At 36.9% G+C, this 27,688-nt stretch overlaps 1 protein-coding gene across 1 annotated transcript; it reads right to left on the bottom strand.

Annotated features, from left to right (window-relative positions):
* Positions 1-76: 76 nt before the first annotated feature.
* Positions 77-15,316, bottom strand: dsg2.1 (desmoglein 2, tandem duplicate 1). The gene is given in 15 exon segments (XM_051874073.1): positions 77-2,276; positions 3,463-3,738; positions 3,849-3,976; positions 4,060-4,299; positions 5,860-6,081; positions 6,707-6,849; positions 6,945-7,139; positions 7,141-7,358; positions 8,453-8,638; positions 8,731-8,862; positions 9,112-9,275; positions 9,770-9,911; positions 10,027-10,188; positions 11,429-11,557; positions 15,023-15,316. Coding segments are annotated over 15 exon segments (3,432 nt in total). The 5' UTR covers positions 15,077-15,316; the 3' UTR covers positions 77-1,235.
* Between the last annotated feature and the right edge of the window lie 12,372 nt (positions 15,317-27,688).

The following is a 27,688-nucleotide window of genomic DNA, read 5'->3' as shown; positions in this document are numbered from 1 at the left end:
GGATCTCTTTATTATTTATCTCTGTTTCCAGTTTTAGTTGACATTTGCCCACAGAGAGATACAGCTTTACACTGGATGACATTAAAATGACTTTATTGTGTTTTGTAGTCTTTTCCATAGTCAAACATATCAAACATTTATAAAAATGAACATTAAAAAAAAAAAAAAAAGAAATTCTAAACAGCCTTATGCTGCTTTACTATATATTTTATTGACCCCTGAAAAATGTTTCACTGTTAAAACCAGTACCATACTTTCCCAACATACAGCTATGAGTCCATTTCTGGGAAAGCTGGAACCCACTGCCCACCCCTTTAACAAACAAGTGAAAAGCAACCATTTTTGGGTACCAAACCAGAGCTGTCAATAGAAAAAGCCCAGCACCGCAACTTTACTATTTTTTTTTTTCAAATGTTTTGAGAAAAGAAACACAATTTTACAAATATAAGACTCTTTTACATAACATTCATTTCATACACAAACATTATTGCTTGGAATGTGGGTTTGTTCTTGCTATTCAAACACACTGCAAAGGAAAACCCCAAGCTTCTAAACAGACCGTACTAATCAGACTTGTTTTTAATTTGTTTACAAGTGATTAAAAAGAGGAATGAACAGTACCGTAAAAATGCACACCATACTCTGATCTTTCCCATAAATGCCTTCCTAAAACATAAATTGTAGTTCACCTGATGCCAAAAGTGTTTTATGAATTGTCTTTTACAGTACTGTACATTTCCAGATACGAAAAAACATCTGCTCTTCTCAGTCTTTTGAGTTTTCAGTACTTGGCTGATTTATGGATTTAACAGGGTGTTCTCATATATCTGCTGTTTACTAAAATAGCTCCGAGGTGATTTGCATAAACTACACTGGAATGGCCTCAGGGCTACCAGAACGGCATATAATGTGCAAACAACATTCTTTACAAAACACACACACTGAATGCATACAAACAGTTGCATATTACCTATATGCAAAAAAAAAAAAAAAAAAAGAAAGGAAGGAAGGAAGAAATTCATGTATAGTACACTACACATATAGAGAAGTAAACTCAAGGGCATTAAAACCAGTTTTTCAAGCATTAATTTGCATATTCTCCATGACCTAACGTGTTCACAACATGATACTCTAATGATTGGCATGCATGAGCTGAAAATTTCAAGACTTTTTACGTCTTTCTAAACCCTCTAACACTTTCACAACTGTACACGTACTGTATGAGCATTGCATTGTTACTTGATACTTTGTGTTGTCACCTTTCTTTCCTGGACAACAACTTTATGTGATGATGGATTTTGGTTAATCTGGACAGATGACCCATTGAATCCAACGTTACCAGTAAAGGACCCTGCTGCGGATGCCATGCCCCTTTGAAGACTCCCCTGGACCATACCTGATCCCCCTTTATTCTCCACATAAAGGACATTTTGAGATCCTCCATGAGTGGAAACGCCTCTTTTGAGGGACCCCTGAATCACCTGGCCCCCTTGTCCGTCCACAACCATCAGGCCCTGAGATCCAACAACTCCTCTCTGAAGTGTCCCCTGAAGGACCTGACCGCTTGTGGCTCCCCCATCCACCAAAAGCACTTGTGATCCAGACATATTACTTGTGTGCAGCAGTCCATTGTTCAGAGCCTGAGCAGATCCACTCCTGTCCACAAGCACCATTCTCTCACCACGATTCAGGGTATTCGAAGCTATGTTGGTGCCCTGGACGACAACCCCCTCGGCTACTGGGCCGCTGTTCAGCACGTACATGCCCTGTCCCATGGCGGGCCTTTCAGCGAGCAGTACCGTGCTGGGCTGCTGCTCGACCATGTAGTACATCGGCTGCTGTTGCACCAGGTACGTCGGAGCCGGCTGGACGCTCGCAATCATTGTGGGCCGGCTGTCTGTGACAATCACGTTCTCCACAAGAGTAGATGATGTCGCAGCCGTGTTGGAAGCCACATTCATAACATTTGTAGATACAGCTCTGTTAGTGGCTGTATTCCCTGCATTTATAATATTGGTTGATGAAGACACCACCTCGGTACGGTCCACGACGGGTTTGGGAGGGGGAGGAAGAGAAGCGGGGACCTCGGTCTTTTTACCTCCACATATTTCGGCGAGAGTGGTGAACTTTGGCCCAAGGTCATTCAGAAACTCTAGGTCATTGTTATCTTCGAGCATGCTGCAGCAGCCGACAGAGCCAACAGGGGAGCCCTTCCCCTCATAACCATACACCATCGGTTCATTCTTAGCAAATCCATCCTCCATTCCTCGGCTTTTCTGTAATGCACATAGAGCAATACATATATGTGATCCACATAGAGATAGATGATAGTGCAGTGTAGTATTGTCAAAAACGTCGATTTTTCGATACATATCGATACTGAAATATCTGAAAGGCTCATTTTTCTCAGAATAGATACACGATACCAGCTGCTCTTTCTCTCTCTCATCCCTCCTCCCCTCACTCACTCGTTTCATTTGTTCCGGATGAATATTCTTTGTTACAGTAGTGTTGTCAAAAGTACTGACTTCGATACCAAGTCGATGATGAAATTTTTAAAATTTGATGCTTTGAGATTCGTAAACAACTCTGATTGGCCATTGTGTTCACGCGCTCAACATATATGTCTGTGATTGGCAACTATGATTAACGCACGGGAGCGTTTGAAAGCACACAGAAGTGTTTGAATTGAATGTGAAGAGCATCAATGATGTCTATTCACAACATGTTTTTGAAGCGTTGAACATTGTAGCCAATCACAGACATATCTGATGAGCACATGAACACAAAGGCCAATCAGAAGTGTTTACGAATCCACTCAACAGCGCTCAAAGCATCATATTTTTAAAATTTCAGTATCGACTGGGTATCGAAGTCGGTACTTTTGACAACACTGTTGCAGGGTATGAAATTTGAGGTGGGATTGCGCATAATTTTACTCATTCCCACAAGTTTTGTGTTCACACCTGAAGTGCACGCACATAAAGCCGCCTCTCAGTACTAAATTGAGTTATTTTTCGCTGCTTATTGAGCTTTAACAGTCAAATACACACAAAATAATGTCAAAATGCCGGTCTAGGTGAGTATTCATGTAAACACAGTCAGTTTTGTTTTAAGTGAACATAAACCGTTGAGAAAGAAAACACATGTGTAACAGTATAATGGATCCGTGCGCAGATCTTAAAGTAACAGCAGCCAAATATACCTGCTGCCAAATTATGAGATAATATTAAAATTTCTATATGGCAGTTTTCCACCATGGTATCGATGTGGCCAGTAAAAAGCTGAGTGGCTAGTAACTTTGGAAAACCACTAGCCAAAGTGACTGGTGAGCAAAAAAGTTAATGTCAAGCCCTGGATAGATAGACAGGAAGACAGACAAATGAAAAGAGAGAGAGAGAGAGAGAGAGAGAGAGAGAGAGAGAGAGATAGATTACACATTATCCTGTAGCTATATATTACCTGTGAATAGTATTCACCCAGGAACATTTCAGACACAGCCATTCCGTCAAAATCTCCAGCCACTTCTCTACTCATACGGTTGTTATTTCTCCTCATCGAGTCTATGTAGACCAAATCCATGTCATTGTAGCCATGACCACCCATTGTGGAAGAGGAATCCATGTAGCCTCCTGCTGCTCCTACGCCAGGCACTAAACGCACACAACCCACATTTTTGGTTATTAAACCGATCATCCCACCATCAATATTGTCGCCCGGGGCCATTGCTGGAACATCCTGTCAGAGACAAAATGGTTTGATTTATTTAGCTTTATGTCAAAAATACAGTAACATCTCAGAACATATCATACCCATTACGTAAATCAATGAGATGTTAAATTTCTTACCCTGTCCTCTCCCTGGCCCTCAGTATGGTAAGAGATGAGATGCTCTTTAGTGTCATAGGGCATGTCTGTAAAAGCTCCCGCCATCCCAGCAGCTCCACACTGACAGAGCAGCAACAGGAGTGGGATGACTGTAACAGAGGAGAAATACAGCATTTATTTCAGCACCATAATAACTATCAATCATAATCTGTCTGTGAACTTAGTTACTTACGCAATAATGCAAGCAATCCAAGGAAGAGCAGGCCAATTCCAGCAGGTCCAAATCTTGACCCCTTCTTAGAAGCTCCTGTTACAGTTCGGTCACAAGCCCCCCGGTCTGTACAGGTACACACTTCCACCACTATTTTCTGAGGTTCTGGACATCCCAACCCCTGCTGGTCCTTAACATCCACCATCAGCTCATGTTCTCCCGGCCACAGCTTTTCTTGTGTCCTGAAGATGGCAGTGGTATCTGAGAAGAAGAACAGAAGATCTCAACCACAGAGTCAGTAGTGACATCCCGATTATTAGATCTCTAACTAGTAGTGGTGTAACGCTACATGTAGTCCTCCTGAACCCTTACGGAACGGGCGTCACGGTTCAGTTCATACAGTCACGACGAATACAGTCAGTCACAGGCGATCCATGTGGTAATGTAACGCTGTTTGCCAGCGCAGAAGAAGAAGAACAGACTATCTACTATCATAGATATGTTTATGTGTAATCTCTCAACTAGTGTTTCAACTGCAGAAAGACATTAATAAAATATCTTGAGAATAACACGTAGCATTACATTTATCTCAGGCAAGTCATTTAGTGTCCACAGCATGTTCTCTAGAGGGAGCATTTCACTAAATATATGCACTATATTAGCTTATATATTCATTATATTTACTTTACCTGTTAGTAATGTTTTAATTATTTAATATATGTTTAAATAAATTTGTCATGAAACAAGTTATGACAGTAACTGTGTAAATGATTATATTTAAAAAAAAAAATGAGTTGGAGTAGAAAAGTAATTGAAAAATTAATTAGATTTTTTTTTTATTTGAGTGTTGATTATTATATCTAAAAATAAATATCAACTGAATTTAAAAGTGTGGGCTCTGTTGTTAATTGTAACCTTTAATATTATAGTATGTGCAAGAAAGGGCTTCCTGTATATAGTTTACAGCATTAATTGAGATAGATTTTTTTTTTTATCCTTAAGAAAATGTTAATTATAATTGAATTTATTTTATTTAAAGAGAGACACAATTTGTCCAATAAACCACTGTTTAATAAAAAAAGAAAAAGAAAGAAGCAATTTTATGTTTAGTTCTCTCCCCTTGCTGTACCGAACCCGTACCGAACTGACTTCAATCCTGAGGTACGTACCGAACCATCATGTTTGTGTACCATTACAGCCCTACTGACTAGTACTTCATTTTTTTTTGAATTCTTACATTAAAAAATACCTCAAATAGTTTTATAAAATAGATAGTTCCTGTCCCTGATTCTGATTGGTTGAGCCGCGTTTTAAGCCATTGTAAATAATTTAAAAAACATACACCTGTGACCTCATTACATCAGTAGCCTATAACTGCGCCACTACATCTGTGCGTTGACACAGGTTCCATCCTGTTTATTATTTAGGTAATGAAGTATGAGTGACCCCTGCTGGTGTTATGTTGAATAATTCACCTTTAATTTTGAGACCACACCCTTCCCTGTCAAAGAAAGTCTTCTCATATGGGAGATATGTTGATGTGTGTGTGTGTGTGTGTGTGTGTGTGTGTGTGTGTGTGTGTGTGTCTGTGTGTGTGTGCGTGTTCTAAATTCACTATAAACCACGGCTTCCTGGGGCTTATTGCTGTATTAAACATGTGGACCAAGAAGATCAATTTTTAATCATTTTTATTCTTTGCTTTGATTATAATTTCTTATGCATTATTTGTGATTACTTTTACATCCTTTTTATGTCAAGCACTTGAATTTCCATTGTGTATGAAATGTGCTATATAAATAATCTTGCCTTGCCTTGCCTTACCATTTAAATGCTCGATTGACCATTTCCCCTTGGTTCCTTCTGGGACAACATTGAAGGTGAATGGAGCTCCATTGGGTGGTGCATCCTCATCCACTGCAGTGACTAAGACCGCGTCCTTTTCAGTACAAAGCGTCTGGACTTTGCTTGCCAAAGTGGGACAGTGGTCATTAAAATCCTCTACCTGGATGGCAATGGTGCCTGTTGCTGTCTTAGAAGGCAAGTCTATAAAAGAGGGGAAAGAAATACATATTTCAAAAACAAATAAATAAATAAAACAATTATATTTTATATTTACATTTTATATAAACATTATAATACTATGATATAAAATAAAAAATAAAAAAATATAAATAACGAGTGTCGAAAACGTAAAATAAAAGAAAGCCTTTGGGCTACTTTCTCTTAACTTTAAAAAAAAATTAAAAAGAAATAAAAAAAGAAGAGAATAAATTGTAAATGAATGGCATAAATGAATTAAATAATGTAAACTGACATTTGTACAATATAACTTGTAGATAGTTAACTTGTAGACATATTCAAACATCTCTGACTGAAGTTTTCAGTAACTATTGTTGATTAATGTGAATATGCTGCCATCTTCAGGACAGGTTATGTATCTGCAATGTCCTGTGGTCATTATGTTAAACAATACGGCACACTTGGAAGTATGATGTGTCAAAAAAGTTAATGAAGTATACTATCATATATTTTCGTAGTGAACGACAAACCTGGCAGCAGTTCAAAAATACTTTTTTATAGAAATATTAGAAAATTAAAACAGCTGGCAAATCTACATCCTTATTAAACAACAAAGATTGAAACGTTTTCCCTTTTCCCTGGAACCTGCCTTGAGTTATGCTGTAAACCTGGGCATAGTAGGTGCCGTTAACTAGATACTTGGACTCGCGGTCAGGAGCCTTGTTCATTCGAATGGCCCCAGTTTTCTCATCGATGGTCAGCCAGTTATCTGGGTCAAATGCTTTAATATACCTACAGGAAAAGGGAACATAGTTCAGGCTCATTTCTTATTGATTTAAATGCCGTTTCTTTTAATTTTTGATAGAACTGTTTTGATGTAAACATACTTTACGTTGGTAGCTTCCTTTCCTGTGTCTGTATCAATAGCCGGGTACCTCGCGATGACCTCATTGCTGTTAAAAGTCTTGCCTTCTGAGATGGGGATGGCTTTTGTTTGGGGTGAGAACTTGGGACCTTCTGGCTGGTTTTTCACCTTTATGTTCACGTTGTAGAGCTGAGCGCCTGACGATGACCATGAACCTGCTACCTGAACCTCCACCACCACCACCACCACCACCACCACCACCGCCTCCTCCTCCTCCTCCTCCTCCTCCTCCTCCTCCTCCTCCTCCACCGCCGCCGCTGCCCCCAAGGCTGACACTCATTCCAGAGTTTCCTGAAGTCACAGAGGGGTGGAACGGAGCTTTGTTGCGTACACCGATGCCAAGTTTCAGGTCTTTGACGTCCTCATAATCAACAGCCTGCAGGGAAAATGGACATGACTTTCTTCAGGCAAATGGCTGAGAGTATAATCCGCTTCAGAACAGTTCAATGCTAGTGTGTACGAGTTAGTATGTAAGAATGCTAGCGTTAAATGCTAAATAACTAGAAATGTCAAAAGTACCAATACTTTTAAATGCCCACTGAAGTGCCCTGGAACGCGCGTTATTCACTGTGTTGATGGAATTTCCACTGAAACAGGAAGACAGGGCGGGGCATATCAAACAACTCGGCTCCTCCCCTTTTTTAAAATAGCCAATGGTGTTAGAAGTAAAAACATCGTTAAAATAGTCAATGTGAAGACAGCGGTTCAACCTTAACCTTATGAAGCGACGAGAATACTTTTTGTGCGCAACAACAAAACAAAAATAACAACTTTATTCAACAAATTCGTCTCTCCCCTGTCATTCTGCTATGCTATTTTTGTTGCAGCGTTTCTAGGTTCTACGTCCGAATGGCAGCTCAGTATTGGCCAATAATGAGCCGGCGTTCTGACGTAAACACGGAAACGCAGCACTGCTCCAACTGCGTAACAGACTGACAGAGAGAGGAAAGATTGTTGAATAAAGTCATTACTTTTATTTTGTTTTTGAGCACAAAAAGTATTCTCGTCGCTTCATTACAATAAGGTTGAACCACTGTAGTCACATTGACTATTTTAACAATGTTTTTACTACTTTTCTGGACATTGAATGTGGTAATTTTGTTGCTTTCAATGCAGGATAAAAAAACCCTTAATTTGTGTTCTGAAGATGAACGAAGGTCTTACGGGTGTGGAACGACATGAGGGTGAGTAATTAATGACAGTAATTTCATTTTAAACAACAGTACTGAAAAGAAAAAGAGAAACCAGCCTTACTTTATTTCTTTACTGTTTACTTGAATAATTATTGCAAGTTGTTGTTAATATTTATATGAATAATTAACTTTTTAAATTAAACAGTGTGTTGAATAACAAATGAGTTTTTCATGTGGTGTCGAAATTGGCATTGAGAATTTGACCAACATTGGTATCAATACTGACATTTCGGTATCATGACTAACCTACTAGAAAAAAATATGAAAAACTGCACACCTTGTCAAGCATCAGGACTGCCTCATTGGTCTTTGGGTCCATTTTAATGGAGAAGTATCCAGCTTCATTGCCTGTTTCAATAAAGCAATCGGCCACCCAGTTGTCCGTGTCCTTAAGATCCAAGTCACTTGCTTTGAGTCTCATCACCTCCACTTTCTCTGTATTTTCCTCAATACTGGCGTCAAACTATGGAGAATGAAAAAACGTATGAGCACGTATTCACTACAACAACATACTAAAACCATGTGGATGTAAACAAAGTGTAGATATTTTCTTACCGGGCCTTGCAATGTAGGCACGTTATCATTGACATCATTGATTGTGATGGTTACTGTCCCTGTGGCGACATTGCAGCCTGCGGCACCGTTCAGGTCAGATGCTTTGACAAGCAGGACATACTGATCAATACTCTGAAGAGAGAGACAGTGTGTAAACAAACAGGTGGAATCATTTACATACTGCTCAAAGTGCTCAACAAAGCCATTCATCGTGTCTTTGTTCCTCATTTAAAAACGTAAACATTAACAGCCACGTGGGGTGGAACATCTGGCACTGACACAGAGAGACTCTGTCAATAAAAAAGAGCCAGAGCAAACGCATGGACTCTTGTAGCATGTTGGATATCATACACACTCGATACAGTGATCGTGACCACTCACCTCTCTATCCAGGTTAGGATTGGCAACACGGACTGTCCCGTCACTGTCAACTCTGAACATATACTGCCCATCTGGTTGCTGCTCAACAATCTCATACTTGATGTGAGAGTTTGGGTTTCCTGGCTCATCAGCATCAAAGCAATTGATCTTTATCACTGATGTACCTGTGTCCACGGTAAATTAAAGGAAATGTCTTTTAGTTAAAAACATGTGGCAAGTTCTTAGAAATGTGCTCTTTGTATTCATTTTAGTTTCTTAGGGTGATTTTTTTTCTTCATTTTTATACTGTATAAACATCATGTGGTCAAAAAGTAAAAAATTACAATATGTAAAAAAGAAATAGAATATAAAATATATCATATGAATATATATATGAATTTTGAAGCCTTGCCAACAGAATGAAAGCCTGTTAACAAAGACTAGATCATTTTGTAGTTAAATGGCCCTGGGATTAAAAATTGCAATTTTAATGGGTTTCAATGGGGACATTTTTGTCCTTAAGGTCCTGAGTGGAACTATTTTGTGTTACTAGTGTAAAGTAGATTTAGGAGGTGAAATAGTAAAATTCCAATTAAAAATGCACACCTGTGCCAAAATGTATGCAGTTGGCATTAACACGGGCAAAAGAGTTAAGCTGTAACAACTGCGGGTCACATACCTGCTTCACTGAGTTCATCTACAGCCCCTGGATCCATTTGACCAAAAACTGGTGGATTATCATTCTGATCCTTAACTTTTATTCTTAGCCCAATGTTGTTCTCTGCAATTGTGCCATCTGTGAACCTAGCAATCCCTGAAAGCTATGGAGGTGAAGAAATGAATGGCAGGATCACTAACCCTTATCAATAAACGTAGGTATTAAAGCTAGCTTCATCATCATCAATCACCTGTTGTCATCACGGTCATTTCACTTACATTGTATTGTGCAACAGACTCTCTGTCGAGGATCCCCGTTACTCTTACGTATCCAGTTTCAGGATTCACCACAAATAAATTGAATGGCTCCCTGTCTGCACCAACGCCCGTTAGGGAGTACCTCAGATTTTTCATAGTTGGATCTTCCTTGTCTGAGCGAATCTAAATCAATTAGAAATGCATACATTTTTAAAACAAAAGCTTACAGTGCTCTGACGCATTGAAATGAAGCACTGCAAATATCAAATGTGTACGATACAGTTGCAATGTATCACACATGTGATGTAGTGACTTCATTGTTGGCTTTATTTCTCACATAATGGTCATTTCTTATATTTAAGATGTAATTTATTAACATTTGGACATTACATCTAACAAATAATAATACTGCAGACATCAGTTTTATCAGTGTAATTTTTATGCATAACATAAAATTTAAATTGCAAATAGATGAGTTAAGAAAAGATCTTATGTTATTTTTCACTTTTCACTCCCTGGTGAAAAAGCTGGTGTCTTGTGATTTATTTCTTGGTAATGCTTTACAATAATACAACAACATTTGACGTTAGTTAATAAAAATGCAATGTTCAATGCAATTTCATGTTAGCTCAGGTCCATTAAATAATATGGTAACATGTTACAATGAGGTTCCAGTAGTCAGCATTAGTTAATGCATTAACAAACATTAAATAACAATGAGCAAAGCATTCGTTACAGTTTTTATTAATCTTTTTTTAAAATCAGTTCATAAAAATACAACTTTTCATTGTTAGTTTATGTTAGCTCAGGCTACATCTACATTATTCTGGTGACATTTGAAAACGGGTCCAGCGTTTAAAACGCAAATGTTTTGCCACGCAGGACAGCAAATGTGAGTAAATTCTCTGTCATCTTTACAGGAATGGAATACAAAAATTCTTCAAAGGAGCATTTATCTTGGTAAATAGCAGGCAAAATGCTGGAATTACTATAGATATGTATGGGTACAATATGCGTCACGAGACTAAACATGCGCCATCGTTTAAAAAAACTCCATTTTCACCACCTACACTACAACTTGAAAATGTATCCACTTTGGAAAGCTTTTTTTAAAACATTTCCTTAGACAAAAATGATGTCTCAGTGAGGACAGAAGGCAAAAAATGGAGAGAAAAAGATGCATTTTTTAAATAATGTGTGTGGACAAGGCCTCAGGTCCATCAAATAATATTAACAGATACAACATTAGATTTTAAGACTCTAAGACTCATAAATGCTTTAGAAGTATTTTGAATTATGAATTAACTAATGTTAACAAATGGAACCTTATTGTAAAGTGTTATCAACTTCTTTACTTGTACATTGATTATACAGTAATGGTTATGTAATCATATGTTAACTTGTTTGAGAAAGGCTCACTCACTTTTGCAATGAAATCTCTCTTGGTGTAATCGACATTCTCCTCTAGGATTTGGGGAGGGACGATCCATTCCCTCTTCTGCCTGTGGAGGGCCACAGAGTGCTGGAATCTGGATTCAGCCTCGAACACATGCTGCGACGAAACACAAACGCACAATAAATAATTGTGAAAACAGACATTCTGCCAAATTTTTCAGTTTTCCCACACACAGCAAGAAAGGAGACAGGGAGTTGTTTTTATATTCGTTGCCCTTCCTGGTAAGAATGCTCTCGTTAAAAGGATTTGTAAATGATTCACTATAAATGAGTCATTATTAATGAGCGAAACTCTATGGTTGCAACTTGCATGCATGCATAGTTAGACACTAGGATCATCCTGTCTGTATAAAGGCACAATTAAATAGAAGATCATTAATGTGAAATTCATATAAAATGGTTTGACAGTGATAAATCTCAAAAGATTTGCAACTGCAGAAAAAGCGCTGCACAGAAGTCATTACTTCAATCCACTTCAGTAGACGTCTAATTAAGAAAGATAAGATAAAGAAATACTTGGCAAAAGCAAAATGCATTCCATTTAACTCAAGATCACCTTAATAAGACCACACACAACTAAGATAAAGCATGTGTACATAGTCACAAACAGTGGTTGAAAGTAAAAAATAAACCCGGTTCCACTTTATATTAAGTGTCTTTAACTACTATGTACTTATATTTAAAGGGATAGTGCACCTGTCATCATTAGTTGTTCCAAATCTGTATGAGTTTCTTTCTTCTGCTGAACACAAAAGATGATATTTTACATAATGTTGGTAACCAGAGAGTTGACGGCACCCATTGACTTCCATAGTAGGAAAAAAATACTATGGAAGTCAATGGGTGCCGTCAACTGTCTAGTTACCGACATCCTTCAAAATATCTTCTTTTGTGTTCAGCAGAAGAAAGAAACTCATACAGATTTGGAACAACTTGAGGGTGAGTAAATTATGACAAATTTTAAATTTTTGAGTGCACTGTCTCTTTAAATGTTAGTACATAGTAGTTAAAGACCCCGTAAGACCTTCGTTAATCTTCGGAACACAAATTAAGATATTTTTTGATTAAATCCGATGGCTCAGTGAGGCCTGAATAGCCAGCAATGACATTTCCTCTCTCAAGATCCATTAATGTACTAAAAACATATTTAAATCAGTTCATGTGAGTACAGTGGTTCAATATTAATATTATAAAGCGACGAGAATATTTTTTGTGCACCAAAAAAAAACAAAATAACGACTTATATAGTTATGGCCGATTTCAAAACACTGCTTCAGGAAGCTTCAGAGCATTATGAATCAGCGTGTCGAATCAGCAGTTCAGAGCGCCAAAATCACATGATTTCAGCAGCTTGGCGGTTCGACACGTGATCCGAATCATGATTCGACACTCTGATTCATAACGCTCCGAAGCTTCATGAAGCAGTGTTTTGAAATCGGCCATCACTATATAAGTCGTTATTTTGTTTTTTTGGCGCACCAAAAATATTCTCGTCGCTTTATAATATTAATATTGAACCACTGTACTCACATGAACTGATTTAAATACGTTTTTAGTACATTAATGGATCTTGAGAGAGGAAATGTCATTGCTGGCTATGGAGGCCTCACTGAACCATTGGATTTAATCAAAAATATCTTAATTTGTGTTCTGAAGATTAACAAAGGTCTGACGGGTGTGGAACGACATGAGGGTGAGTAATAAATGACATTATTTTCATTTTTGGGTGAACTAACCTTTTAATATAAAGTGGAACCGGGTTTTCTTTACTTTCAACCACTGTTTACTTGCTTTATCTTAGTTGTGTGTGGTCTTATTAAGGTGATCTTGAGTTTTTTTTTTTTTTTTTTTGGGTGAACTATCCCTTTAAATTTATTGTGTACATACATACATGTTTTTACATTGTACTTGTATTAAAAAAATACCTGCATGTAATTACAGCTGTAATTAATTTCTGTAATTACATCTATAATTACACTGTTAACCCTTCCCTTACCCCTTAACCCACCAATAAACCGAAACATAACATCGCAAACCTTACCCTCAACAGCATGTTAGGTTACGGTTTTAGTTACCGAATATAAAATGTGACCAAAAACCCATCACAATCCTATCCCTATGACTCCCACAAATATAAGATGTAATGTCTTACTTATTAGTTTTTTTTTTTTTTTTTTTTCATTTCTGCTGCTGTGCATTTCTGCATTGTACTGTACAATGATTCAATAGTTACTTGAGTGTCCCCTTCAGTGTTTATAGTGATAAATGGAGACATCACATTTTGTGTAGTAATTATATAAGGATTAAGTTGTTAAATATAGATCAAAGGCATTAATCGTCATATGAATGAACCTTTAAATTTGTTACATAGAAATACAAGGTGCAAAACACTCAGCAATAAACAGTATGTTTTTGAGTTTTGCAATTTTAATCCAAGAGAGAGATGTTTTAAACCACTTCTTCTTCTCTGTTTTAAACCACAAACACACACACACACACACACACACACACTTGTATATCAAAAACAAAAGAGAAATGACAAACAGTAAGGTGCCAGAGGGAGGAAATTTCAACACTCCTGAAATTGAAAGGTTAGGCGTTACAAGTGTTATACTTGCAGATCCAGCTCGACTGCTGTAATCTGTCTGTCCCTGTACCAGACAGAGCTTGTTCTGAAATGCCCTTTACAAAAATACACCATGGTAAATAGTGAGGGTTTCCATCATTAAAGTTTCCTGCAAAATAGTTGCTACAATAAAGGTTACTAATGTAAAACTATAGGCCTAATAAGTTAGCCGGGGAGCTCCACAACAACAGAGAAAAATCTAAATCTCTCATTTTATTATTTATTTACTGATTGACCACTTACAATGGTGTCTAATGTCATAACATACTAATGTATAGACACTGTAAAAATATCAAGTTACTTAATAAGTTTAATAATAACAAAGTTTAATTTAATAAACTAGCTATTATAGTTGATTAAATCGTCTGCCGAAAACTAGTTTTTATAGTTAATAAAGTTTTATATATGGATATTTTCCTTACAAAAACCCATCGCTTCGCTTCAAAAGGCCTTTATTAACTCCCTGGATTACTTTTATTATGGATGGATGCATTTATTTTATTTTATTGTCTGCTTTGAATTTAACCTTTGACTGAAATTATTTAGTAAAGGTAAATAGATGGGGGAAAAAGTTGTTATGACATAATGTAACATGTATTTACGATCCCATGTTTTAACATTTTGTTGCCATGGTAATTTCTGTAAAGGGTTGGACAATTGAGTCGATTCCCCTCCGGCATTTTAGGAGTGATAGAGAGACACGAGCTCAGAAGTGACTTTTTCTCACATTAACTTTACGAACATAAATGTTGATGCTTTACACATCGTGAGTACACTATAAACAAACAAGCTGCGAAACAAATAAACAAAACCAGTTTCGGTTTTATGAGAGACGCATACGATTGTTTTGGTTTGCTTTCGAAATAGAGAAAGACTAAAACTGAGCAGCCTCTGTGAACGTGCATAGACAGACATTTAAAAACACGACAAACTTACCGATAATCCGAAACAAAGCAGAAACGCGACAGCAGGCGATATACGCCGGGCCATGGCCGGAGGAACAAACGGTATTTCCTGATCACCTGAGATCCGCTGCTGTCACCAGCCGCTTATGGAAAAGTTTCAATATATCCCGCTGATGCAGATGTGCGTCGCGATGCTGTTTGATGCACGATAATGCGAATGAGATCGATCCGGAGCGCTTTAGAGTAACTCCTTATTCATTCTTTCTCCCACACCCTCACCTTGCGGGTTAAAAGGAGGACCTAACGTCACAAAGATGGGTGTGTGTGTGTGTATGAAAGAGAGAGTTTAAGTGTTAACGTGTGAGAGGGAGAGGGGGGGAGAGAGAGAGAGAGAGAGAGAGTGTGAGAGAGAAAGGGGTGGGAATATATAATTTTCAAAATGAAATTACATGTATCATAAAGGGTGGCATGGGTGTTCTCACCCCGAGAAGTATTAACATATATCCACAAGACCCATCCTTAACCCTTCATGCTGTGTCCTATGAGTAACACATGGGCCAAGCAAAGTAAATGAATAAAATAAATATTATATATAGTATCAGACAAAGAATATTTTCAGTTATTAATAATCTTGACCTAAAAGCATTTTAATATATGTTGGAACTTGGAACTACATTGGTTCAACTTAAAAAAAGTATAAGTTAACGGTTGCCTTAAAATTTTGAGTTCATTGAAATTAAAAATTTGAGTTAATACAATGAAGGCAATTGATTTAATCAACAGAAACTCGAAATATTATGTTATCTGAACCACATTATATATCGAAGTTGATTTGACAAAAGAAAAAATGTTGTGATAACAAATAATGATAATAACTTTTTATAGGCTGACACTGTTATAATGAAATGTGTTCAGTAGAAAGTGAATCTAATGTTTATACCGTATTTCTACAAATCTCAGTATTTTTTTTTTTTTCCAGTAAGTTTTCAGTAATTAGTTGTTTATGGTACAGAATCATAGTAAAATGGACTATTTCATGTACTGACAAACATAAACAAAATATAACATAAAGTGATAAAATAGCAAAATAGCAGAAATGTACTTGTTCTTAGTTCGAATTTCCTCAAAACAAGTTTTTAAAGAGTTTAGACAATTATTTATTTTATTTATTTACATATTAATGATAGTATATATATATATATATATGAACACACACATTTATTGATATATATTGCTTCTGTGCTAAAATGCCTTTAAAAATACACATACAAAAATCAAAAGGTTTGCACATACAGTATGTTCATGACACAAAAGGAGCGCTTTTACAGATGACACACCTGTAAATATGCATGCTACAATTATTCATGACAGTCATTTTAAATGTGATGTTGCACTCACGTGTATCTAACGTGAACATTTTGACACCAGCGATTTTATGCTGTTTAATTGAAATAATACATTTTAAAATCAGTCTGAGATCAGTCATTTTTAAATCCTACAAATAATTTTATAGCGATCATTTTGCATATAAGGATAGTTTTGATGAAAAGCTATTGAATTGCCCCAGGGATTAGCTTCATTAAAGATCAGAAGTGATGCTCTTTGAGGTGTTCTTCACTATTAATCACACCTATAGTATGAATTGATTCATTAGGCGCGCACACCTTAGCATGCGCTTATTAAAAGTTGGTCATACTAAAAATGTCTTAACCGAAACATGTCTGAGGGTTTGCCCAAATAAAGAACTATATTTTATTGCATTACACGTGAATTATTTCTGAAGATACGTTGATCATGTTTTCATGTGAACTTATTTGGCTGTGATAACACTATCAAACATATCCACAGCTTCAGTGGAAAAGTGGGATTTCAATGGAAAAGAGGGGGCAATTTTTGAGAAAGGTGAAGTCAGGGCATGGCTGCTGGCTCTGAGGAGGTGTGGAAAGAGAATGGGAAAAGAAAGAAGTGATTGGGCGAGACAGCATTAGGTGTTTTTTCTTTCTTTCCGTCTTTCTCACTTACTCACTCCCACTCAGTTTTTACTTATGTGTTCTCTTTGCTGACTTTGTCTCAATTTGACAATACAATATAACAAATCATCATGCCATAAAGTATAAACATAATACTTCAGCATGTTTTTGGAGATGTTAAAAGGGATATATGAAGGTTAAGGATTTCCAAGCGTAGTCACAGGGGCCCTGTAGGGTCTGATTAGCAAGTCTTTGCCATTTGCACACATTTAGAGAACATCCTGAATGTGACCTCCATTCAGATCAAGCCTGCACTGTCTGAGCCGTAATAAATCTGTTTCTCAGACAAAGATGGTGAAAGAGAGAGAAGAATAGAAAGAGGGATTCCATGCCATTTACTGCAGGTCAAGATATATATCAGAAACATTAATTGGGAAAAATAGAAATAGTAAAGCTCTACCAACTTTGTGAAAATTTACATTGATCTACTGTATGGGTTAGCACAATCATGTAGTAAAATAAGAAATAAATAAATAAATACATAAAATAAAATAATGTTTTCCAGTTTAAAGAATATTTGTAAAAAATTATACATTTACTCAAGAAGTAAAATTAAGACTTATTTTGAGAGAATATATATCTAGAATTATTTGTATTTTTCATACTGCCCTTGTTTTAAGTTCAAATCTAACAGAATGTACTGAAGTTTAAACTTTAGCACTTTGCCAGTGGGGTAACAGAGAATTCAGGATATATTCCCAGGAAAAAACGTCTTTGTTTTTTAATCTTGGGTTGTTGTTTTTTTGTTTGGTTTTTTTTGTCTGATTGTGTTCTTGGATGTAGAATATGAACCAGAGTACAGAAAACCAGTCCTGCAGGAAACTCCCTTGAGTTTGGATGATAAACAGTAACAGGTCTGTATCTGTAGACAGTGCATGCACACGCTTGTCACCTGTGCACAATAATGACTGTATGACTCATTGTGAAATCAGTGAGAGCCTTTGGGTGTGTCAGGCTGGCTTAGGCAGGGTGTGTTTGAGGGAAGGGTTGTGTGTTCGCTCAGCAGACAACACCCTAGTTTCCAGCGCTCACATGGCAATCCGCCTAACCTATAGGATGCTCTCCATAATACTCGTTGTATACTCATGTGCGTTGCTGAGATGTTTTATCCTTGCACTTAATTTTAATTTGCCGTTGTGGAGGCACAAATCTTTCACACCCCGGACGTGGCCAAAATGTTTTAGTTTGATTGTCCCAGCTCTAGAAGAGGATTGTTAAAGGTGGATAGGGATCTGGTTAGAGTTAGAGTACAGGTTAAGATTATGATTGAGTGTGGTACTAAGGTAAGGAAAAGCTTAGGGGTGCGTGAACAGTGGTATTACGCATGTTTGTAAGGGTTGGGTTAGGTTAGGGCAGTGTGCCATCTGGTGAGAGCAGGGGTGCCGAGTAAAAATCCTTTAAACATTTTTAAATTGCTAAAATGTGTAAAAAAAAAAATAAATAAATAAAAAAATATGTACCATCAATCTCTGATGTCTCCAATAACAGCAAATAACACACAAATTTATAATAAAAATGCAAATCCTAAGAAAGCTTGGTCTGAAAACTATCCAAGGTTATATTCAATTACTTTATTCAGTTTCTGTAGTACTTCTTACCTCAATAGCCCTATTACTGTTAGCAATTTATTTAATTTGTATCTTTATTCTTTTGTATTTATTTGTGTTGACATTAGTATTTTTTATTTGTTTTTTATTTTATTACTGACTGTTTACTTGTCTTTTTTTAATTCAATGCAAAAAAGTTTGAAATCAAGTTATCTTGTGCTATTGCAATAAAATTAGCCAAATGTAAAAACACAAATACATTGAGTGAGCAGACATTTAGGTGAGATTATAATGGTAATTGAGCAATGTTTATACATGAATAAAACCCTAAATTAAAATCTGTCATCGTATAAAGTGAGCTCTTCATAAGAAATTATTGATTGCCTAGACAAAAAAATTAGATAATATTAAAAATATGTATATAACAGTATATACGGCGGTTCTTCCCTGTGCAAATCAATACTTTTCAAGGTATCGTATCAAAGCTAGTATCGTGACAACTAGTGTAGGGTGCCACAAATTTTTGAAAATTTTCAAAGGGTGTCGTGACTGAAAAAAGTTTAGGAAAAGCTAGGTTAGGGTGTGGGTTTCAGTTTACCAAAAACTCTACTCGTCTAATTATTCATAGAAGAGGGTGAAGCATTAACTATTTTAGTCTTGGAGAGGTTTGCATGGCTCGGATTAGTTTTGTTAGCTTTGTTGTAAGACAGTTTAATGTTATTTAATGTTACAGTTTGCGAAGACTTCCATAGGGCTGTGCAAAATTCAGAATTGAAAAATTAGTTCCATTTTCATTTATAAGTGTGAATTTGAACCGTTTTGAATTTGAACCGTTTTGAATTTGAATTAGAATAACAGTGAGAGGAATTAATTAAATTGTAATTCAAAGAAATTCAACACAGGTGACCACTTTGGGAACTGAAGTGTTCTTCCACCCTGGACCACGGAAGTACTTTTATTAAAAATGATAAAATATTATTCTTTGAAATTTTCTAGTTAAAAAATTACAGCTATTCAATTAGTTCATTTTAATTCTTCACCCAACCAGATCTCATGAGAAACCATAAGTATTTTACGAGGTAGAGATTTGGTATGAATTTGTATGATTTTTGTACAAAATTTATAAATTTTCAAAAAAAAAAAAAAAAAAAAAAGGTAAGCATGAAGTTCCCCCTCAAACCCACTGCTAAACTGTTAGTATCAGGTGTGAGCAGATTGTACAAATGAGATTTGAAATTCATTTGATTTAGCCACCAATTGGGCAATTGAGTTTGTGTTGCTGCCTACATCCATCCCTAAATTTGAACTGTATTCTGAAATTATTATTATTATTATTATTTTTAAACCTCAAATTCAATTCAAATTCGGGAAATTTAAAAGGCTTTTTCAATTGGTGCAATCTCTTGGTGCTAATAAACACTAATATTCAATGCACAACAAATCCAATAAAGATCATGTTCTTGGTAATGAATTTTTGATTTATCGGTTCAATTTTAAATAGATACCCTATACCGTCTCTTCAATCAAAGATATGCATGCAGTAAAGTCGTGTATTTGTTTTTGTGCGCAGGATTTTGTCAACTTTTGCTTTATGTGTAACGGTGTTGTGACTTTTATACAGAACAATAAAATCAAATACATTAAAAAGTAGTTAAAGGATTAGCTCACTTCAGAATTCAAATTTCCTGATAATTTACTCTCCCCCATGTCATCCAAGATGTTTTTGTCTTTCTTTCTTCAGTCGAAAAGAAAATAACATTTTTAAGGAAAACATTCCAGGATTTTTCTCCATATAGTGGACTTCACTGGGGTTCAACTGGTTGAAGGTCCAAATGTCAGTTTCAGTGCAGCTTCAAAGAGCTCTACATGATCCCAGACGAGGAATAAGGGTCTTATCTAGTGAAACGAAAAAAAAAAAAAAAAAAATTATATACTTTTTAACCACAAATGCTTGTCTTGCACTGCTCTGCGTGACGTAGACGGAAGTACCGCGGTAGGGTGAAAAATTCCATCTTATTTTCTCCTCCAACTTCAAAATTGTCCGACATCGTTGTTTTACCTCTTTTTTGTAAAGGCCGTTTGACTTAGTCTTTGCACATTTGTTTTGTAAACACTGGATCGGTACTTCCACCTACGTCATGCGTGACCTTTCCAACATGATTATGTAATGCGTGGCACATCGCAGAGCAGTGCAAGACGAGCATTTGTGGTTAAAAAGTATACAATTTTTTTTTTTTTTTTTTTTTATTAAAATGACCAATCGTTTCTCTAGATAAGACCCTTATTCCTCGTCCAGGATCGTGTAGAGTTCTTTTTTAAGCTGCACTGAAACTGACATTTGGACCTTCAACCTGTTGAACCCCAGTGAAGTCCACTATATGGAAAAAAATCCTGGAATGTTTTCCTCAAAAAGCTTAATTTCTTTTCGACTGAAGAAAGAAAGACATAATTATCTTGGATGACATGGGAGTGAGTAAATCATCAGAAAATTTTAATTCTGAAGTGAGCTAATGCTTTAAAAGGAGTCCCTGATAACTCCATGCAGGCTGTGAATGTTTATCTGGGTGTTTATGGATGATCATTTGGCCTTTGACACACCCTCGCATTTCTCTTACACTCCTATGACTCTTTTTTCCCTTTCTGTCTTTTCACCCCATAATTAGTTTCTTTCTCTCTGTCTCACTGTCACTTCCGCTCCCAAGTTAGTCTCATAACAGCATTGTTCATTCATTTTTTCCAAAAATTGATGTTGTTCTCAGTCTCCCAGAATCCCAATTTCCCCTTCTCTTCCTCCCTCCTTCCTTTCTTTGTATGAGTGCACTCTTTCTTTTACCTTCTTTCTCTTTGTGCACAGTCAAAAGAAAACAGCTCCATGGCAACGGCTTGGACTGAAACCTGAGCTCAGTGATAAGGCGAGAGAGGAGGTAGGCGTGTCTACTAGTCTCAAATAAACAGCGTTTCCTAGCACTCAGCCATGTGTCGTCAGAGATTTAGCCAGACTGTTGCTATTTTCTATTCACTAAAGACTTAGCAGTAAATCTTCATTTGTATTTTATGCTCTTTCAGAACATGGTTTCTGTTGGGTTGTACAGCATATTAGCACAGTGGGGTTTTATTTTACTTATTTATTTTAATTATTCTGTGCATGCACATTATAAATGGTTTATATGTTATATGCTTTACTTTTTACTGTCACTTTATATGTAATTTTACTGTAAAATATACTGTACAATTCATGTTTTTTATAGTAAGAAATTATGAAATACCATTTAATTTACATTTTAAATATATATAATACCCAACATGAAAATACATGTTCTACAATACCGCAGTAGAACATAAAAAAGATTTTACAAATTCAGCATCTCAAAAAATTTCAATCAGAGAAGTGATGTTAATACATTGATTGACAGCTGAGAGGCCGATTGGGGTGAAACCACTGACTCAGTGTCTGACTGTCATCAGTATATCTGCCTGTCACACATCTGCACTTAAAATATGTCACACCCAAAGTACAAGTGACGTTTGATGATGACTTCCAATGCCCCCAAACTATATTGTAATGCCCTAAAAATGTCATAAAATATTATGTTGTAATACATTTTTGTACACACTGATTATAATGTTCACTCATACTAGATTGTATATATGTGTTTCATTTCAGCATTTAGAGACTACAAAGTGTGGGAAAGGAAATAGGAGAGAAAGTCACATACCTGCACTCAACAACTGACAAACCGTGTGCAGAGAGATCTCACGTACCGCACAGGTGTTGAATTACATGCATGCATCAGTACTCATGCAGGCAGAGTGTATAACCACAAACAAAGGCGTGCTACAATACTGAAGCAACATTTGTTAGAAATCTGAAAATAAATCTGGGAGTGAAAGTGGTTTGTGGTTTTATGATTGGGGTTTGGAGAAATCTGGGACATTTGCTGTCAGCGTGTATCAATAGCAGCTGTACCGTCACTGTCAACAGTTATCACATCCCATCTCACACTTGGTTTAGTGACTGGTATCTCTTTCTCTTGCTTTTTCTCTGGTTCACTCTCTCTCTTTTGTCTTTCTCTTTCACAGTGGTGTAGTGCACCATTCAGAATTGCAGAAATGCATCAATTTGAGTTCCTCAGTTTGAATTAAGGCTGCAAACTGGATGCATAACTTTAAATCTGAATTGAATTTAAGGAAGTAGAAATAAAATGGAGTGAAACTGCTGTAAGTGTAATTTTTAACAATATATTAAAGGGGACCTATTATGCCCCTTTTACAAGATGTAATAAGTGTCTGGTGTAGAATGTATCTGTGAAGTTTCAGCTCAAAATACCCCACAGATCATTTATTATAGCTTGTCAAATTTGCCCCTATTTGGGTGTGTCCCTTTAAATGCAAATGAGCTGCTGCTCCCAGCCCACTTTCCAAAATTAAGGCAGAGCTTTAACAGCTCACGCTTTGGTTGCTCACTTTTTGTATGAGCATGTGTTTGCGGCCTGACGCATTCTCATGCGAATGAATGGAAATCAATGGAATGAAAAGTGTAGTGTGACCGCCCCCCTTAAGGCACGTTACAGTTACTTTTGACTCGATCGACCCGAGTTCGAATCTGACTTTTGCCGAACTCATTCTTCTCCCATTTCCCATCGCATATCAGATTGGAAAGGCATTTATTTTCAATAAATATGAATAAAATTTGTGAAAAGTGCAATTAAAGTGCCTAATGGTTAATTAATAATAAAGTGTTTATCGGGTAGGGTTAGGGATAGGTGTACAGACTGCTTTATTGTCCCAATAAGGTGGCAATTATTTAATAAATATAATCATTTGCATTATTGTAAATGATAGAAAATACTGCTATTTTTACAAGTGTAAATAAAATCTATTGCTATTTGCACATAGTGTAAATAGCATATAACACTATTCGCACTTAGTGTAAATAGCCCCTGTCCAGTGTTGGGGAAAGTTACTTTTAAAAGTAATGCATTACAATATTGCGTTGGTTACTCCCTAAAAAAGTAACTAATTGTATTAGTTACTTTTTATGGAAAGTAATGTATTATGTTACTTTTGCATTACTTTTTCTCACCTGGGCTGGGCTTGCTTGTTTGTTTTTCTAATAACAAAAAAAAAATTCTACTTTTGGCAAATGTTTAGGCCCTTTCATACCATAAGTGAAACGAATAAGCCTCAGGCTGAAGGAAATGCAAAGTCACACCTGTACAGTAGAGGGCGCAACTCAGACAAGAAAGTTCAGCACAACAATAAAAACAAAAAATGAAACACAAATGAGTTCACGATTTCTCTCAACATGCGGAGAGGAGAGCAGTCTGTCAATAAATGGGAAATCAAAGTAACTTGCGTTACTTGAAAACGTAACTCAGATATTGTGTTGTAAATTTAAAAGTAATGCGTTACTTTACTAGTTACTTGGAAAAAGTAATCTGATTACGTAACTCAAGTTACTTGTAATGCGTTACCCCCAACACTGCCCCAGTCTATCTGAAAACAGTGTGGTGGACTTTTTGTGGTGCTGTATGGCAAAATAAATCTAAAGATTTAGTAGACTGTATTCAATTTAGCTAAGAGTAGAAATATTAGAGAAATATGTCTAATCAGCTGACAAATTAAAGCTACAAATATTTTACATACTGTAACACTGGATAATTAGGCAAAATTCATAATGTGATTGGTAAAAACAGAAATTAAATTCCTCTAATGTTCAGCTTTGAATCTCTTGTGTTTCCAATTCACTATGCTGCGGAGCAAAGCCCATTCAAATTACAACTCATACACTGATAGTGAGGCAATTCCTAAATTCAGATTTTTGCCCCACCTTGATTCACACATCGATTTTCTCATGATTCAGCTTTAATGACAGCCTTTCGTGTGACTTTCATCTGTCAGTCAGGTGTTGGGCATCAGCAGGTGTGGCAGGTGCACACCCAGAGCCAAGAGAAGCTTCAGGGCTTCAACATCACCCAACACACAATGTTCATGGCCATATCCGTAATATCAGGATTATTATTTATCACAAAAAAGGGAGTTTTCATGACACAGTCGCCCCACCAAAAACAGAAAGACTGAAAAACATACTCTAATAATTCTTGTTTTATTAACAACTTCAAAAAAATCATATTTTATAGTGTAGAATAGAACAAAATATTACTAAATGTCCATTCATGTGGCAATAATCATATTATTTTAAAGAGCTGGTAAAATTGATAATATAAAAAAATAGACAATAAATAAAAAAAAAAAAAAAAATATAGTATTAAAATCTAGCAAGAAAATATATAGCTCACATTTTACAGTGCCACCCAGCCTCCCACTCCCACCTCCTTTGCCTATGTCATCCAGTTCTTCAGCCCCATCTCCACTGGCTCCCTTCAGCCCTTCAGCTCCACCTTTGTTGGCTCTACCTAACCTCGGATCCACCTTGGGCTTCCAGTTCACCTGCTCTGCCCTGGTGTGTCGATCCCTAGCTCCACCTCAGGCCTCCGAGCCCTGGTCTCCACCTCATCCAGTCGACCCGTCGGCTCCACCTTGGCTCCACACTCCCTTGGCTCCATTGTGCCACGTCATCCCTCAAGCTCCGCCGGGCTCCCTTGTCCCTCCTTCTCCGTCTTGGTCAGTCATCACCCTGGTTGCGCCACAGACTTCCGGTCCTCTGTTTATCCGTAGTTCCTCCACCCCTTTGGCTATTCCTTCTCTCTGGCTCCACTGTTGTCCTTCTTCCCTCCGGCTCTGCTTCGGTCTGCCGAGCCCCATCTCCATCTTGGTCTACCACTCTTGTCTCCACCTCAGTCGGTCGGGCTATTGTCTACACCCTGGCTCCTCATAATTTACTATCAGATATAGTAAATTATGCTTATTTGGCATGCTGTCCGGGGGAGGGCTCCAAGCTTGGAATTACCCAGAGTACTCCCCCTCCTTGACTGGAGTTTTTGTTTGTTTGTTTGTTTGTTTGTTGGTTTTTCATTGTTTCCTGTTCTGTTTCCTGTGTTAGTATTTGTTACCATGGTTATTCATTGTTTTAAAGACACAATATGTCAATTTTTGCTGCTAGTGGTCGCTTATTCAAAACAAAGGCGTAGCTTGATGACGCCTTGATTTTGTGGAATCATGGGAGATGTTGTCTTCACGTCTACAGTTGGTGGAAAAGAATTGGGATGGAACTTGGGCAGAAATCATGTTCATAGATGAGATTATTAATGTTACTGTAGTATGAAGCAGAGCAGGGTCAAGTGCTGTGTGAGCAGAAACGAGGCCGCTGGAGCGATTGCTAATGAGAGACGAGCGCGACACATGTTTCGCGAGCGGCGGAACTTTTATTATGCCACAGTCACCACTGCTGCTTCTTCCGGTCAAGAGTATGTGGGGTAACGCAGCACTGTTTATCATATTAGACACATTTGTGTGTTGAAAGTTGTTATAATGATACTTTGCGTTTGCTCAGCGGCTACTATGAGACACTTGTTGCACTGCAGTAAGCTAGATCGATATTAGGCATGGAAAGCATACTCGCTGTTAATCAAGAAAATGACATTTGAACAATAAGACTTACTGTGTTGAGCTATATAACATGATTAGTTTTCTGTCAATGAATGTGTCCAAAAAGTTGCTCACCTGTCTAATAAAACACATAATATATAAAAGTGTCTTTTTTGTTTCCATTGTTTCTACAAAATAAAACCGGAAACGCGGGTATGATGTCATTGATGGTCCGTGTCCAGGTTAAAATTGCTTATTTCTCTGGAAACATTTGGGATAATGTAAGTACACAAGTGAACAAAATATATAACATTGTTCTAGTGGGTTTTGGATATTTTAGTCCAAAAATCTTACATATTGTGCCTTTAATTCACTGCACCTGTTCCTCCTTTCATTTCAAAGGGTGGAGACTGATAACATGCTGCACGCGGTTCACCAGGGGCCTGTGTCGCAATAACACAATTATTTAGGCTCCAGGGCTTGTGAACCAATGTTGAATCCATCCACCCTTGCTGTTTATGTTGTTCCTATGGAAGTACGACATTCTGTCTTCATTCTGAGGACATTCCCTTAATATTTTCTTCAAGTTTTTCTGTTGACTGACTTGAGCTGAATAATGACATTGTTTTTTTAGAGCTGCTTTATGGCAGGATTTGAATTAGTTTCATATTTTGAAGTTTGTATTGATTCTGTTATATGTAATGTATAAAGGTGACTTGATTTGATGTGTTTCAGAGGACACATATGGCTTTGAAGGCTCAGATTGCTGTGTTTTAACTATGGGTTCTGTCTTGTAGACCGGTTATAGGCCTACTAGTATACAAATAATTAACATTTATCATTTGATAATTCTACAAAATTTCAGGCACAATTTCACTTATTTAATGACAAAAAAGCTGTTCTTTTCAATGGCAAATATGCCTTTGAAGACATTAAGACTTAACGAATGAACACACTGTTTTTTGTGATTCAGAACTAAATAGGCCAATTATCCATTGATTAGTTCTAATTCCTTTAAACTACTTACACAAAACAACACATTTTAATGTCATTTATAAAGTGCACTTGTATAAATTAGTCACCTAACTATATTTAGTCAACACCATGAGCACTATAGAAGTAAACGGTTTCGCTCACTCAGCAAACTCTCTCTTGATCATGTCATTGCACTTCTACAACAGACATCTAGTGTTCTGTAGTAAAATGAAGGCTGTAAATGTGTAACAGTTCAGTGAGCTGTGTTTGGCTGTGCACAACAGTACAGACTTAACACTTACTGACAGGACTCTGCCAAATTCCTTTCCACCCAACCCGACCCGACCCATCCTCCACCTCCCCTCCACACAAACACCATCATAATTGCAACATGCTCATCTCCAGGCTGTTGTGCTTCCACACATTCCAGTAAAAGGGTCTAAAAATCTGATAAGTGACTTCCAGAAACAAGACATACAACTTTTCTGTGAAAAACACTAACTGCCTTTGTCCATTGTTTGTTTCAGCACGTATCACTAATCCTCTTTCTCTAGCTCTCTAGTTTTCAGCAAAGAAAGTCTGACTAGTTTTAGAAACTGACACTGACATGAAATTCAATGAGGCCTAAAAGGATATAAGCAATAAAACTGCATAAAT

This window comes from Ctenopharyngodon idella, chromosome 20 (assembly GCF_019924925.1).
Source record: "Ctenopharyngodon idella isolate HZGC_01 chromosome 20, HZGC01, whole genome shotgun sequence".
Lineage (NCBI taxonomy): Eukaryota > Metazoa > Chordata > Actinopteri > Cypriniformes > Xenocyprididae > Ctenopharyngodon > Ctenopharyngodon idella.
The sequence above is the reverse complement of the archived record's forward strand: the minus strand, read 5'-3'. Positions and strand labels throughout refer to the sequence as shown.